This window comes from Colletotrichum chrysophilum (assembly GCF_026319265.1).
Source record: "Colletotrichum chrysophilum strain AFK26 chromosome Unknown scaffold_2, whole genome shotgun sequence".
Taxonomy (NCBI): domain Eukaryota; kingdom Fungi; phylum Ascomycota; class Sordariomycetes; order Glomerellales; family Glomerellaceae; genus Colletotrichum; species Colletotrichum chrysophilum.
Genome location: NW_026517289.1, coordinates 876,204 through 891,471, shown reverse-complemented (window position 1 = coordinate 891,471; position 15,268 = coordinate 876,204). Strand labels below are relative to the sequence as shown.

The following is a 15,268-nucleotide window of genomic DNA, read 5'->3' as shown; positions in this document are numbered from 1 at the left end:
GAAGACTGGCGCAATCGAGGTTTCATCGAAGCAGCTTTTCATGAAGCAACCAGAGACTTGGAAGTCGAGCCTTTTACAAAGCGCCATTATTTCCCGTAACCTACCCGCGGCGCGAATGCTGGTCGAGATCGGCGCGGATGTCAACGCCCGCGAACAGGGTCTTTGTCCTGTTTATGCTGCCGTGCGATCTGAGATTACGACTTTTTTCGATCTGCTTCTCTCAAATGGGGCGGATGTCGATTTCGAGCATGAGGGAAGCTCCCCTCTACTACAAGCCGTCCGGAGTTATGACTATGTCTGGGGAGGCAAGATGGCAAGCGTCGCTGTAGTGGAACGCTTGCTTCAACACGGAGCAAATGTGAATCAAACACAAAAAAGAGGGGGTGGTCTCAAAGACTATGCTGTGTTCAAATTTGAGGGCTACACTCCACTGATGCATGTAGCTGGGGCGAAGTCACCTGAGTTAACCAAGCTCTTGATTGCCTACGGCGCAGACGTCAACACTCGTAACGCCACGGGGAATACTGCACTTATATTGGCCGCGAAAGATGGGGATATAGATACCATCGAAGCGCTTCTTTCCAACGGCGCAGATATTCATTCGTGTAATGACAACGGAAATACCGTTCTGCATGCCGCGACATCCGGGTTCCGACCTACAGTCGAGTTGCTGACACTGCTCCTCGACCACGGAGCTTCGAAAGACCTTCAGTGTTTGAATACCAGTGGACACACGCCTTTTCGAATACTTCTTGACAAGCACGCCTACTTTGGTAGAAACCACGAAGAAGATACAGGGGTCTTGGAAAGTCACATTGCCCTGTTCTTGCGTTTCGAGCCCCCGGGCACTGGCATCGTCAAACAGGTCTGTCAAGATGGACAGACACTCATTCAAGCTATCAAGAGAAACTCCGAGTCGGTATTGCAAGCTTTGATGGCGCACGGCGCGGCTCTACCTCCAGCCAACGAGTTGCTAGAACTGTTTTACGAAGAAATTGGCAATCGAGGCTCAAAGCAAATGATTCTGCTGGATAAAGTGGCCAGTATCAGCAGTCTGGCCAACCCCCGCGTCACCTTCTTATACTTGATTTTCATTTCAACAAAATTCTTCGGCGACCACGTCAACGAAGACACCGATGACACACTGGACGTGACGAGCCCGGAACCCTTACCGCTGCGTAAGCAGCGAGACCGCATGCGTAGTTACCAGGAGGATGGATTCTTGGAGATTCTCAGTACTCTCTATGATCTCGGATTCAACCCAAACTTAATGCTCGGAGAGACCTTTGTCAATGCTGTTGCGCGTCACGACCGCCCGTTTAGTAAGATCATCGGATACATAGAGAGCTTGGGCGGCCAAACCGCTTTAGAAGAAGACGAAGGAAGAATAACTAGACGGGGCGTGTTCATTTCGGCCATCGCCTTTGCGTCCCAACACGTCCCTTCAGCCAAGATTGTAACGACGCTGGTCGAGCAACACGAAACCAAGACTGGCATCAAAGACCGTACCCTTCGAATGGAAGTCTTGGTCCGATCAGCCGTATATGAAAACATGGCTGTCTATGATGGCATACCAAACGACGTTCTGGTAGTTTATAAAGAGGATGACGCCACCGAACAGCAAGCAGAGTCGGCTTCTACTGAGGAGGAAGAGTTTCTGCTCACGGTCAAAGCCTTCCCAAAGCCAGGAGCTGACGACTTTTATGTCGCATTCAGCCATGCAGTCGAGAGAGTCGGTCTAAAAGACAGGTGCTATGAAGGTAGCAGAACACTACTTGATCTTGCGGAAAGAGCGGGAAATCAGCAGTTGGTAGATGTCTTAGTCGAAGGTGGGTTTCCTAGGGGTGTTCATCATTCGGCCACTTGACAGAGCTGCAAGAGTTCTGAGTCTGCTAGTCTACCAAGAGATACGGAGTCATTCTTTTTTATGTAATTCCGGAAGAGAGTCATTTGTTGGTCCTCAGCCATTACATGTAGTGGAATGAAGAACAAAGATTTACGTTTCTGTCTTACACACAGATTTTGGGGAAGCTTCATAGGCAGTAGTTGGCATGTCAAAGTCACCCCTTGTGAATTATCCCACTGCAGACTTTACCACCTGGAAGATCATGCTAATGTCTTCGCCCAAAAGGCAATGAAAAACAAACAGTTGCCAAATACAATGTAGTCAGGTTGGACTGGCGCCACAAATGCATTGAGAGTCCTGCATCTTCGAGCACCGAGAGCTTCAAAAGATACATGCCGGTTCCGGCTGCACCCGGGCCGGTGCAAACCGCCACCCGGTCGAAGTGGGGACTATGCTACGCCCTTGGATTGACGTTGAAGCTTCCGACAAGGACAATGCGAAGGTTGATACTACATGTAACGAACTGAATTATCAGTAATCAACAATAAAGGAACATCTTCACCATCTCTCTCTTTCTTAAAAGAGTTATAGTTACCCTCGAACTTCGAGCCAAGATTCAGTACCATCAACCCCGCATTTCGCCAAGATCGCTATCATTAATTTCTCATCAAACGCTCACTTTGATAACCAAAGTTCACATCGATAAGTCGCAATGGCTAGCTTGAAGGACTTCCGTGTTCTCACTTTCGATGTCTACGGAACTCTAATCGACTGGGAAGGCGGCATGCTCACGGCCCTGCAACCCCTTTTGGACGAGAACAAGCGCACAGACTTCACCCGCAAGCACCTCCTGGACGTCTACCACGAGCTTGAGGCCAAGCAGCAGACAAAGACGCCAGACATGCCTTACTACCAGCTCGTGGCCACCATTCACCCCCAGATTGCTGAAAAACTTGGCCTCGCAGCTCCGACGGCCGAGGCTTCGAAGGCCTTCGGCGACTCAGTCGGCAACTGGCCTGCGTTTCCCGACACCGTGGACGCGCTGCGCCGTCTTCAAAAGTTCTACAAACTCGTCGTTCTGTCCAACGTCGACCGCGAGTCTTTTGCGAAGAGCAACGCCGGCCCGCTTCAGGGTGTGCCTTTTGATCTTGTGGTGACTGCGCAGGATGTGGGGTCTTACAAGCCTGACCAGCGCAACTTCAGCTACATGCTGCAGAAGGTCAAAGAGACATTTGGTGTGGAGAAGGACCAGGTGTTGCAAACGGCTCAGAGCCAGTTTCACGACCATCACCCGGCTAAGGAGGCGGGTATCAAGTCGTCTTGGATTGTCCGACCCGGTGCGGTTATGGGAAACAGGGATGTTGAGATTTTCGACTTCAAGTTTGACACGTTGGGACAGATGGCAGATGCTCTTGAGAAGGAGCTGGCATAACCGACATCTACTTTGAGTTTGGGCATTTTTAGTTGGTTCTAGTGGTGTCGTGAGTGAAATAACCATGAATCAGAGACCCTAAAGAACTCTTCACACTCCGTCTAAGGCGCCTCCTTACGTAGCGTGTGTTTGATCTCTCAAATGAAGAGAGATGTTCGACCACTAGACTTAGTCTATAACTTAGAGGATCTGTCTTCATCATTCTAAATCTCACAATGTCTCTATCTTAACAGTGTTCATTCATGAGTAGCCTTACCACGCAATGCGTCGCTATCATCAGCTATTATCTCTAAAGATAGGCGGAGGAGTTTGACGGCCGGTTATGACAACCGGTCGATGCTCCCGGTACGGCAATATGGAGATCTTACCATGCGATGAAAACATGACACATGATAATTCCAGTTCAAGTTGGTTTTGTCTTGGTGTTTACTTCAAAGACTGTGCCGAAAGCCCGAAGTGGGGTACACAGGAGCTACCCATGTCCACCGGTAAGCTCAATCTGTACACCATAGGGCTGAGAATAGAGTTCGAGTACGCCCTTGAATCGACATCTCTCGTCAACTCACAGCTTTTAGTCGAATCGGAATCTGGTGCGACATTGGCCAAACTTCGGAGCCTCCGCACCGATCCCGATCCCGGGGCCCGGCCCGGCCGACACCGGGGCTGCCAAGTCGAACACTGCACTAGCGTCGAAGCGGGAGGAACGTGGGGGAACTTCCAGTCTGCCACAGTCAAGCCAAATAACTCAACACATGATCCTCTGTCACATTAACGTAATTTGATTGGATCACCAACCTCTTTTAGACTTCGTCGCATTGCGCTCGGCAAACTACACGGCAAAGGACAGTAAAAGTAGTGCAAGCATGGCATCCGACCTCCTCGCCGTGTTTCCGACCCAAGCCCCGGCTAGACCTTCAACCAAACTCCGTTTTGCAGATGTAAGGGCAACACCTGCGACTAACACGGATCTCTTTTTCATCGTACTAATCATCCAAGCAGGTCGCAGTCACCGCCACCGCAAAAGATTTCGCGGGTATCTACAGAGGCAAACAGTATCACCAACCAGACTTCGATGCGGTGCTCAACCGCGCGCTCGCCGCGGGCGTCGAGAAGGTGATGCTGACGGGCATGTCCCTCTCCGATGCCGCAACGAACCTCTCCATCGCGAAATCACGCCCAGAGGGTTCATGCTTCGTCACGATCGGCATCCACCCGTACCACGCAGCGGAGCCGGATGCAGAGCCGGATGGCGGCGAGGACGGCCACTTTGCCAAGCTCGCGCAGACAGTCCGTGATGCGTTGGCCCCGACGTCTGGTGGCATCAGTCTGGTGGCCGCTTTCGGTGAGCTGGGTCTGGACTACGACCGGCTCAATCATGCCTCCAAGGAAGCGCAGCTTCGCACGTTCAAGCGCCAACTAGACCTTTTCGTTGCGGAAAAACTTGATCTGCCACTCTTTTTGCACTGCCGTGCAGCGTATGATGACTTTGTGGAGGTTATCAAGCCGTACCTCCCCAATCTTCCCCGACGAGGACTTGTGCACTCCTTCGTGGGGAGCGCGGAGCAGATGAAGGGACTGGTCGAGATGGGTTTCGACGTCAGTGTTAATGGCTTTAGCTTCCAGGACAGGGAAAGCTTGGAGATGGTTCGCGAAATTCCATTGGACCGGCTGCAGATCGAGACGGATGCGCCTTGGGGAGAGATCCCTGCCGGTTCGGAGTTGGCGAAAAGGTACCTTGCTAACGCCCCGAGTCTGCCTCAGAGTAAGAAGAAAGACAAGTTTGAGTTGGGCTTGATGGTAAAGGGGCGCAATGAAAGCTGTACGATGGATCGAGTTGCGTTCGTGGTTGCTGGGTTGAAGGGAATCACCGTGGAGGAGGTGGCGGAGGCTGCATGGAGAAATAGCGTGAAGATGTTCGGTTTAGGAGGAAAATGGTAGTTTTGGTAGCAAAAGCACAAGCATAATTGATATCAAACTCTTCGCTCTCATGGTAAAAGCTTTATATCTGTTCAAGACGGAGCCAAGCTGAACAGCGCCGTAAACAGTGTCCCCTCAAAGCGTTTTCTCAACCAGCACGATCCCCTCCACCTCAACTGCCTTACGAATAGGATCGCAAATTTCCGCCTTGTAGGGTGCCAAAACTCCAGTGACATTGAGCGCAGGCTCACCGTTGAGTAGCAACTGAGTGGCGATGCCACAAGTTACGCCGACCGACTTGGCCATCGCCGAGTACCCATTTGGTTCTCCAAGAAGCTCCAGAGTTGAGGTGATTGTGTCCTACTCAGAAGCCGCCGTCAGTTTCAAGTGCCGCACTATGATCGAACAAGACAGGGATCCCTTTACCTTGGAACCATCCTTCCATTCAACGACAAACTTGTGCTGAAGCATCACCAGGTCCCTCTCTCCAGGTTGGAAGCTCATGAGCTTCTCGAGTTCCGCGCATAGAGTGTCCAGAAGATTTCCTCGAAGAGTGGCCGGATTGTCGCAGAACAGACCGATCCATCGCAAGCCTTCGATGATGCTCTCCCTCTCAGCGTTACTGGTGAAGTCGCAAAGCTCTTCGATACCATTAATCAAGGCCCTGTGCAAGTCAGCGAACATCTCCAGTATACACCAAAGACAAGCCATCATACTTTTCATCAAAGTCTTTGGAGTTGATGCATCTTCCCAGGACCTCCTTCAAAGTCAACCCTTCATTCTTAGTGGCCAGCCATTCCTTGGGCTGTGTGTCCAACCACCCCATCCTGATCAACGCCCGCACGAAAGCCGGGTTGCCGGCATATCTCAAAGACCCGCGGATGACCGTTTCTGCCTCCGGTATGTTGTAGAACTCGCGGAACGGGACGGAGTTGCGGTTGGGATACGCAACGAAGGAGTACCCGTCCATGACGTGGTACGGCTCCGCGTGCGCCATGAGATGCTGATTGGAGATCTCAACCACCTTGCCATCCTTGAGGAAGCATGCCGAGTTGAACTGCGACAGGAGAGCTCCGCGCGGGGACCAGGAGAACTTGAACTTAAGGGGGTTATCGGCGCACTCCGGAGAAGGCAGACCGCCGCAGTATGAGTAGAACTCCTTGACCTGGCGCAATACATTAGCAAGAGCGGTGCTCCGAAACTGGTTCCAGTGCAGCTTCCCACCTTTCCGCCCTTGGCATGCACTTCATCAATGGTTTTGATGGCGTACAAGTGGTCAACTCCAGGATCGACTCCAACCTCGTTGAGAACCGTGATCCCAGCTGCCTTGGCTTCGGCTTCCAGCTCTCGGATCGCAGGCGAGACGTAACTCGTGGTCACGACGTGGGTGTTGCCGCGAATTGCCGCTTTGATCACCGTTGGATGGTAGATGAAGGGCACGAGGGAGATCACGACGTCATGTTCAGCAAGGTGGGTGTCCAGTTCAGGAGAGGCGACGTCGAGAGCAATGGCGGTCGCCCGGGAATGGTCCGCGGCAAGGGTCTGGGCTGTGCTTAGAGTTCGACAAGCTAAGAGGGAGCAAGTCAGCTTCTGGTTCGGCCGGTTCTTGGAACGGGTCAAGAACCAATTGTCAATTTGTTCCGTTCATCGCGAAGGAGGTAATCAACACAGGGCTTGGCAACGAGGCCGCTTCCGAGGACGAGGATTCTTTTGTCAGTAGACATGGCGAACCTAGTTTGGCGATTTTCGGCAGTGGTTCAGTTGGCTAGTTGCTGGGAAGAATGAAATTGGACTGATGCTGCAACTGATATATTGAATGATGCCAAGAAACCCAGACTTATAAACGATTTCACCGTGAGCGTCGCCATTTGGCTGCTGATAGGCTTTGAGTCCCGGACACTATCTTCACACCTTTCATCGAAACACCGTGACTTATTCGGCGACATGATTGCTGCATGGCGTCCTACCCTGATAGATGGTCTCACAGACATTGGTGAGAACCAATTTGAGGATGCGTTGAGATATGGCCGTCCCGGAAGCGGATCGGCCGGGCGGGGGTTATCGGCGGCACACCGCAACGCTCGGGATCTCCTGCCTGAATCAGAGCTCCAGTCACATATCCTTCCGAATCGAGAAACGCAGCGTCTCAAATAGGCCTAAACGAGTCAAATTTGTCAGCGAGAACAATTCCGCAATTGATGAATGGGGATTCGTAAGGTACCGGGTAACCGCTGTGTATCTTGGCTTTAACCCCCATGTTCACTACCGCGATTGACACCAATGATCACTTGCCATATCTTTAGTTTGTTAGCAACACTTTCGTCACAGGACCCTCAATTTGATTGCTCATTAAGTCAGTGTCGGACGTCATGTTGTCGAGCTCGGCTGTTGGCAGGCATCTCCGCGCTGGCCTGATCTCAAGAGGTCCAAGAGTCATCACTCTTCATAGATTGCGCGCCGTTGTCTGGCCAGATTCCCGGCAAATTAAGCGTCTCTTTCTAATGGAAGGCATATAATGATCAGGCAATTGAAGAGCATAGGTCGCAAAAGACTTCACTTTTCATCGAGGCAAGAAAGATGCGCAGCTGTTGATGGCTGACAACGACGAGCGAATGATTGGGCTATTCGACTTCGGAGACCCGCAGCCATATTGGTGAGCTCGGTGAGGCATGGCCCGAGCTCCTTCACCGAGGGGCACACCTTATTACATCACCCATTCTGCCATCCGATAACAATTTCGCATTTCTCATCAATCGCTTCCGGTTGACCACCCCGCCAAACGCACCACCACACAGCCCAACATGTTTGTCAGGTCGTTCGCCCGCTCAGTAAGTTTCCTTTCTCGCGTCTTCAACCCCATTGAGACAACCACAAAGAACCAAGAGGCGCTGACCCGACGTCGCAGAGTTTCGTGCGGCAAGCAGCCCGCCCCGCCGCTCGCCCGCTGGCCTTCCGTGCTCCCATCCCCTTCCTCACCCAGCACCGCCTCCTCTCCGACGAGACGAAGCAAGCGATCGAGAACGCCGTCGGCGCCGCCCCCGTCGTCCTCTTCATGAAGGGCACCCCCGAGACCCCTCAGTGCGGCTTCTCCCGCGCCTCCATTCAGATCCTCGGCCTCCAGGGCGTCGACCCCGAGAAGTTCGCCGCCTTCAACGTCTTGGCCGACCCCGAGCTGCGCCAAGGTACGAACAATACAAACTACGAGGAAAGATGAAAATTGGAAGGAAGATCAGATGCTGACCATAGGCGCACAGGAATTAAGGAATTCTCCGACTGGCCGACTATCCCCCAGCTCTACGTCGAGAAGGAGTTCATCGGCGGCTGCGACATCCTCGTCTCTATGCACCAGAACGGCGAGCTCGCCAAGCTGCTCGAGGAGAAGAAGGTTCTTGTCGCGGCCGAGAGCGAGAAGAAGGAGGAGTAAAAAGAAGGATATTCTTAGACATCCACGCTTGAGGAGAGCGTTTTCATGTTTTGTACGATTGTAAAATACCAAGGGAAGGCAGCCACGAAGCGAAACAGGTCCCGGGAAATAGAGTGGTATTTATTTCATCTGCGATATCCGGAAAATCTCCATTCATTTTTTGCGCATATTCACATACTGCTGGTCCTCGTCCAGGGTTCTTTCATTTTCCATCACATTACATATTAACGCTTACAGCGCCGGGTACGCTCCGCCGTCGCCACGCATGTCGCTGCCTGCCGACCACACGCCGGTTCCCTCGATGGGGTCGACGTGGTACCTGATGATCTGGCCGCGGCCAAACAGACCTCTTTCCGAGCCGGTGACGACCTCGACCTTGTGTCCCAGCTTGCGCAGGCCCTCAACGGTCTCCTCGGGCATGCCCTCCTCGACACTGACGGTCCAGTCAAAGTCGGCGTCCTTCTCGGGCAGACCAGCAACGATGCACACGCGCGGCGCATCGAGCGTCTGCTGCGGCGTGAGTCCTGCGACAATCTGGCCAAGAAGAACCTGGACGTGACCCTGTGGCTGCATGAAGCCGCCCATGACGCCGAACGCGCTGTGCAGCGAGCCGTCCGCCTGGTTTGTCACCATGCCCGGGATGATGGTGTGGTACGGGCGCTTGCGGGGCGCCAGCTTGTTGGGGTGCTCCGGGTCGAGGCTGAAGTTGGCGCCGCGGTTCTGGAGAGTGAAGCCGCAGCCCTTGGGGATGATGCAGGTGCCGAAGCCGCCGTAGTTGCTGTTGATGAATGATGCGGCGTTGCCATGGGCGTCTGAGACGGTGAAGTAGACGGTGTCGCTGCTGCTCAGAGCAGGAGAGACGAACTTGGGGGGCTCGCCGGGGTGCAGCTTGTTCAGTGCCTTGCTGGGGTCGAACAGCTTTGCGCGCTGGGCGAGGTACTCGCGCGAGATGAGGCCGGCGGAGGGCACGTTGACGACGTTGGGGTCGGTCACATACCAGCTCGCGTCCGTGAAGCCAAGACGGAGAGCCTCGATGATGGCGTGGAGATAGGGCGCCGTGTTGTGGTCCTCAGCGGACCAGGCAGGAACTGCTCCAGATGCCTGCAGCTCCTGGATAATGCCAAGAGCCATGAGAGCAACAATACCCTGGCCATTAGGCGGGTGTTCCCAGAGCTCGACGCCGGCGTCGACGAAGTCGGCATTGCCGTTGGCCTGTTGCTGGTTCTTGAGAACAGGCTTGAACTTGAGAGAGATGGGGTCGACAGGCTCGCTGCCAAGCTCCAGGTGGTTGGCCAAGTCGTCGAGCTCGAGGTGGCCGCCCAGATCCTTGACGACCTTGACCAGCTCCTCGGCGATGCGGCCCGTGTAGAAGCCCTTCTTGCCCTCCTTTGCGAGCGTGCGGAACGTTTGCGCCAAAGTGGGGTTCTTCATGATCTCACCCGGGTTGGGCGCTCTTACGCCGTCCGCGGCCTTGGGGTCCTTCTTCAGCATTTCAGCGAAGTTGGGCGATGCATCTCTGATTTGAGGCTCGGCTGTGTTCCACTACTCATCATTAGCAGCGGCTTTCTTAGTATTGAGAACTTTGTACATACGTATGAGCTTGTCAGCTCACTGACGGGGAAACCCCCCTCACCCAGCTCAATTGCTGGGGCCAGGATTCTCTCCATGTTGACATTGCCGCTGCCGAAGCGCTCGATGGTGTCAACCCAACCAGCAGCCGCACCAGGGCAAGTCACAGCGTGAACACTCTTCATAGGGATCTTTCCCTGCTCGCCATCCTTAAGACCGAGGTCCTTGCGGATGGTCTCGAGGGTAGCGTTCTTCGCTGAGCGTCCTGAGCCGTTCATGGCTGAGACCTTGCCGGTCTTGGCGTCGTAGAAGAGGATGAACATATCGCCACCAATGCCGGTTGAGCACGGTTCAGTCATGTTCAGACCGGCGGCTGAATGTATGTTCTTGTTAGCAACTTGAACAAAAGTCCCAAATAGAGTTGTACTGACCAACCGCGACCGCTGCATCCTGTTACATTACATATCTTGTCAGCCGCAACACCCCGGAAAGAGATCTGAAGGATCGACTTACGGCCGCATTGCCGCCAGCTTGCAGGATCTCAATACCACATTTCGCGGCGAGAGGCTGAGTGCATGAGACGATGCCCTTGGTGCTGTGAACGACACTGCGTCTGCTGGGAAACTTGACAAACTCCTGCGCCTGCGGCGTGAGGAGGGCGCTGGTGGAGAGGGGCATGGTGAGTAGTCGTCGGTGCGGGGTTCTCGCCGTCGATAAACCGGAGACGAAAGCGCGGGGGAGGGGTTCGACAGATGATGAGGGAGCAAAGAAAAAGCGCGATGGGATGAACACTTTTTTTCGGCGAGTCGTTGACAGGTACAGAATGTCGACGGTTTCAAAAACGCGCAGTGTCAGTCACAATAAGAGGGGGGGAATTGGATGGCGTCAATGATTATGTCGTGATAACAGCGAACTCGGAGGTGGAGGGCGCCGAAAGACGTCGTTGACCGTTGACACAAGGACGATTTAACCGAGCAAGGCGCGAACGACAAGCCAGGCCTAGGTATTCTTCTCTTTCACAAGACGAGGAGGGAGAGCGGGGATGATGGAGATTCGGCCACGCGGAACGGGCAAAGCTCATATGTAATGGAACCTGCTGGCTCTTCTTCCTTGCCGGGACACACCAAGGACGGTGTCTTTCATTCGCCCTCTCGCTGAAGATTGATCATGTACGTAATGCCTAGGGCCAGTTCTTGCCGATGGGAATTGCCAAGTCTGGTAGGTCGATAAGAGAAGCAAAAGAATTCCCCGGTTTACCTAGTGTAGCAGGGTGGACGGCCGGTTTACGCTAGTGGAGCTTGTCGGGTGCTCCGCTCTGTCGGTGCTGCTGCCGAGATTGTTGATTCGACTGATCGGTATATTGATGGTGTGGACAAAGATCGCAGAAGAGTCATGGATAAGAGACAGAAGCTTCGGAGAGTTGGGTGATTCGCCGTCTCTCGTTCAATCAAGTGCCTTAAGTTTTTGATGTTTTGACGTGCGCTTCGAGGAAGAGGGAGACAGGTTGGGACATCCGTCTGGTTTATCAATCATTCGGCCTTTACCTTTTTTGACACTTATTCAAGACTTAGCAGCCAGCGCCGTTTTTGCAGCATTGTCGTTTCCCACTGTAACCCCAACACAGCGCCCCGGCCGTCCAACGTTCCCAGCGCCCAGCATCGGCCGCGGCCGTCGGCCAAAACGGAGAGGTGGTCCAGAGCGACGAGGTCCGAAACTCGGGGCTTGTTTCACTGGCACGGTTGAAAGGTGACAGAAGTCTAACGACGACAAGGAATTGGAATTACAAAAACGTCAAATCTTCATGACAAGGGAGCGCGGACTTGTATCGTCCAACCCGGGGCCTAAGGTTTGTTCTTTTCGTTTTCTCCTGCTCGTTTTCTCGTTTCTTTCGGATGCGCGCACCCGGACTTTTTTTTGCCTTTTTTTTTAAGCCTTTTTCAAGCCTGCAAGCAATCACAGTTGATGATCAGCGGCTGCTCCCGTTGAGTTGGAATAAGAACAAGTCTATTTTGCGAACTGCCACCCCGAAACGTTGGTTTGATCCGAACGAAGACGAGGAGAATGTCGAGGGCACGGGCTGCTGGACACGGGCTGCTGGACACGGGCTTTGCCAGGCGCGCGGTAAACTTCCACGTATGGCCTTGAACAATAGGAATTTCTTCGATTTTCCTTTTGAGGATGCGCATGGCATCGTTGGCTTTATCTTTTTCTGCTCACCTGCTGTCCCCCGCAGTGTCTTGCATCAAGACTCAATAACTGGAAACCCGAACTGCTATTGGTCCCATCAAGCTCATCTCAATCTCCCCCGAACACAGCTCGGAAGAGTGTCTCGAGTAGTTCTAGAAGACCCAGGCTGCTGCTCCGCCCTCCAAGCTTTCTCGCCGGTGGAGACGGAAGCTCCAGGATGAAGCTGCCAAGCGCATCATCCAGTCCTAACTCAATTGAGGTCATTTATCGAGAAAGCCAACGTGTGTCTGTGAGTCATTGGCAGTGCAGAGGAAAGTCAGTCTGGGATTGGGATGAAAAAAGCCGTTGTTTCGCCTTTAGGTTTTGCGCTTGTCCCATTCTTCTTCAAGATGCCATGCACCTTTCACTCTGCAGGAGTCGCCAGGTGGTGTCGATGATTGGGCCGTCACATGCTATTTCTACTGTGGCTATCCATGACTGTGACTTGAGAAAACCTGAGGTTTTTACGATTCTTGTTGTTGGCGGTTCATCGAGTCTAGCCCCGGTGCGTGTATGACTTGGCTGATGACACACGTCTTTGCCTCAGCGCTCGAAGCACATTCCCGGTCGATGTTGTCATCGCGATGGAGCCCCAAGTCGTTGCAATCCTGATACGACTGGCTCATCCGAATCCCGTATATGTCTCTGGAGGCTGGATGATAATTCTCCGCGCGGCAGATCATCTGCGCGACAACGGAACGTGGCCATCGGGTTCAGGGTCAGCGATTGGGTCATCACCGTCTAAACGGGTGGGATACCGGTGATGGTGCCGAATGTAACCCACCGGGCCGTGAAACTCAACTGTAGAAATCAGAAGCAGAAAAATGAGCTTCACGGGGTTACATGCGGATGCCGGTAATCCGATGATCTTCAGGCCACCATGTGCCCACGCAATTACGACATTCGAGGGTACTACATACGGCAAGGCGCAGCAAAAAGAAAGGGACCAAGCAGAAAAATGTGACGCTGAGTCTCTGTGAAGAGCCCTGATGTTTGATTGATATCACGAGCGCTATACACACAGGCACGCCAACGTTCCAACATTGAGATGACATCATCCCACTTCCAACTCCAGCTCCTCAAACCTTGAACCGGAACCCATGCGTGGCAGCCTCCCCAGGCGCAGCGTTGATGGCCCCCTCGACGTGCTCACCCCTCTCGAGCTTCTTGTTCAGCCGCATGAGAACCACCCTCAGCACCGTCGCCGCGCAGATGGCGATGAAGCATGCGACGCAGTTGTGGATGAACGCCGCCATGTACTGCGGGCTGGCGCTCTTGGGGTACAGGTAACTCGCGTAGATGCTGGAGCAGTTGGACACGGCGTTGATGAATGCGAGCGCCGAGGCGCGCTTCGCGGGCGGCCGCGGCAGGGTGTTGCTGATCCAGGCCAGCGCCGTCGTGTAGCCCGAATAGACGCCCGGCACGAGGAGCATCATGGCGACGTAGCGGGGCGCGGTGGCGTGGGTGGCCGCACCGATGATGAAGGCCACCATGGCGACGCACAGCGGGAGGATGATGTGGAAGTAGCGCTCGCCGGTGCGGTCGGCGTGCCACGCGTTCAGGGACGTCGTGATGATGCAGAGGACGTACGGGGGGCAGGTGAGGAGCAGGGAGATGACATTGTTGTAGCCCAGGGTTGCGACGACGGTGGGGAAGAAATTGGTGATGGAGGCCGAGGCGACGATGCTGAAGATGAGGACGAGCTGGTGGATGTTAGTGGGTTGATACGGAAGCAAGTGAATGATGTGAGCATACCAGAATCCAGGTCTTGACATCTTCCAGCGCAGTCTTGAATCCATGCCAGAAGGTCTGCTGCTGACTTCCCGTCCAGTCATCCTCGCCAATATCCTCCTCGAGTCTCCAGATAGCCAAGGCCTGTTCCTCCTCACTCAACCACGATGTTGTGCGGGGGAAGTTTGGCAGGACCCAGTATGCGGCGATTGCAATGGCAACAGTCACGACGCCCTCGATCAAGAACAGCCATTGCCATGCGCCGAGACCTCGGGCACCATCCATATTTCCCGTAATACCAGCCGAGATGAGACCTGAGAAAGCACCAGAGATGAGGGAGCCGGTGTACAAGATTGTCGTTCTCAGACCCAGCTCTTCACGCGTGTACCAACAGCTGAGGTAGTATAAGCATCCCGGAAAGTAAGCGGCTTCCACGAAACCTGTTTCCTCTGTGTTAGATCTTAAAGCAGAAGGGGGTCGAGCTTCACCTACCCAAGAGGAAGCGAACGGCAAGAAGGCCGGCATAGTTGTGGCATGCTGCCGTTGCGGCAGAGATGATTCCCCAGACAACCATCTACACAGACGAGGTCAGTCTATGCCAGTACTTGACATGTCACTTTCTGTATCGACTTACACAAGTGGGAAGGTAAATGGCCGGTTTACCGATCTTGTTCAGGAAGAGGTTCGAAGGCACTTGCATGAGCAGGTATCCCACGAACAAGATACTGACCGCCGTCTGAAATTGGTTCGAGTCGGGGTCCAGCTTGAGGTCTCGTTCCAATCCCGCCAAACGAGCCGCCGCAATGTTGTTCCTGTCGATGTAGTTCCTACACAAGTTTAGTCTCCAATTTCCTAGCAGGTCAACCCACGAGACCAAGACCTACAAGATGTAGCAGATGACCGTCATCGGAAGCAGGCGCAAGTCGATCCGCCGTCTCAGCTTCTTCTCTAGCTCGGCGCGATACTCATGGCTCATCGCCGCCACAATGGGCGGTGGCTGCAGTCCTCTCCGCTGTGCCTGGGCCTCAATGGAGGCTTTCGGAGCCGTATCGTTGACATCGTTGGACCGGTGGTCGTGGTGTAGCGAGGTGTGGTCAACCTCCGTCGGCTTTCCGTCCGCCAT

General features: G+C 53.8%; 6 protein-coding genes across 6 annotated transcripts; 3 read left to right on the top strand and 3 right to left on the bottom strand.

Annotated features, from left to right (window-relative positions):
• Positions 1 to 2,558: 2,558 nt before the first annotated feature.
• Positions 2,559 to 3,278, top strand: COL26b_000596 (uncharacterized protein; the record flags this gene model as incomplete). The annotated part of the gene is made up of 1 exon (XM_053173562.1): positions 2,559 to 3,278. One exon carries the CDS (start codon positions 2,559 to 2,561, stop codon positions 3,276 to 3,278), a length of 720 nt encoding a protein of 239 aa, XP_053042610.1.
• An 863-nt stretch (positions 3,279 to 4,141) lies between these two features.
• COL26b_000595 (uncharacterized protein) lies at positions 4,142 to 5,216 on the top strand (the record flags this gene model as incomplete). Its single annotated transcript, XM_053173561.1, has 2 exons — positions 4,142 to 4,216; positions 4,278 to 5,216. The coding sequence occupies 2 exons, from the start codon at positions 4,142 to 4,144 to the stop codon at positions 5,214 to 5,216; spliced, it is 1,014 nt and encodes a 337-aa protein (XP_053042609.1).
• Positions 5,217 to 5,330: 114 nt separating this feature from the next.
• COL26b_000594 (uncharacterized protein) lies at positions 5,331 to 6,919 on the bottom strand (the record flags this gene model as incomplete). Its single annotated transcript, XM_053173560.1, has 5 exons — positions 5,331 to 5,555; positions 5,622 to 5,859; positions 5,912 to 6,360; positions 6,420 to 6,737; positions 6,863 to 6,919. The coding sequence occupies 5 exons, from the start codon at positions 6,917 to 6,919 to the stop codon at positions 5,331 to 5,333; spliced, it is 1,287 nt and encodes a 428-aa protein (XP_053042608.1).
• Positions 6,920 to 7,996: 1,077 nt separating this feature from the next.
• Positions 7,997 to 8,619, top strand: GRX5 (monothiol glutaredoxin grx5; the record flags this gene model as incomplete). Its single annotated transcript, XM_053173559.1, has 3 exons — positions 7,997 to 8,023; positions 8,101 to 8,377; positions 8,450 to 8,619. The coding sequence occupies 3 exons, from the start codon at positions 7,997 to 7,999 to the stop codon at positions 8,617 to 8,619; spliced, it is 474 nt and encodes a 157-aa protein (XP_053042607.1).
• A 231-nt stretch (positions 8,620 to 8,850) lies between these two features.
• Positions 8,851 to 10,866, bottom strand: COL26b_000592 (uncharacterized protein; the record flags this gene model as incomplete). Its single annotated transcript, XM_053173558.1, has 4 exons — positions 8,851 to 10,161; positions 10,212 to 10,561; positions 10,620 to 10,638; positions 10,702 to 10,866. 4 exons carry the CDS (start codon positions 10,864 to 10,866, stop codon positions 8,851 to 8,853), a joined length of 1,845 nt encoding a protein of 614 aa, XP_053042606.1.
• Positions 10,867 to 13,493: 2,627 nt separating this feature from the next.
• Positions 13,494 to 15,268, bottom strand: COL26b_000591 (uncharacterized protein; the record flags this gene model as incomplete). The annotated part of the gene is made up of 5 exons (XM_053173557.1): positions 13,494 to 14,117; positions 14,170 to 14,585; positions 14,638 to 14,719; positions 14,780 to 14,972; positions 15,030 to 15,268. The coding sequence occupies 5 exons, from the start codon at positions 15,266 to 15,268 to the stop codon at positions 13,494 to 13,496; spliced, it is 1,554 nt and encodes a 517-aa protein (XP_053042605.1).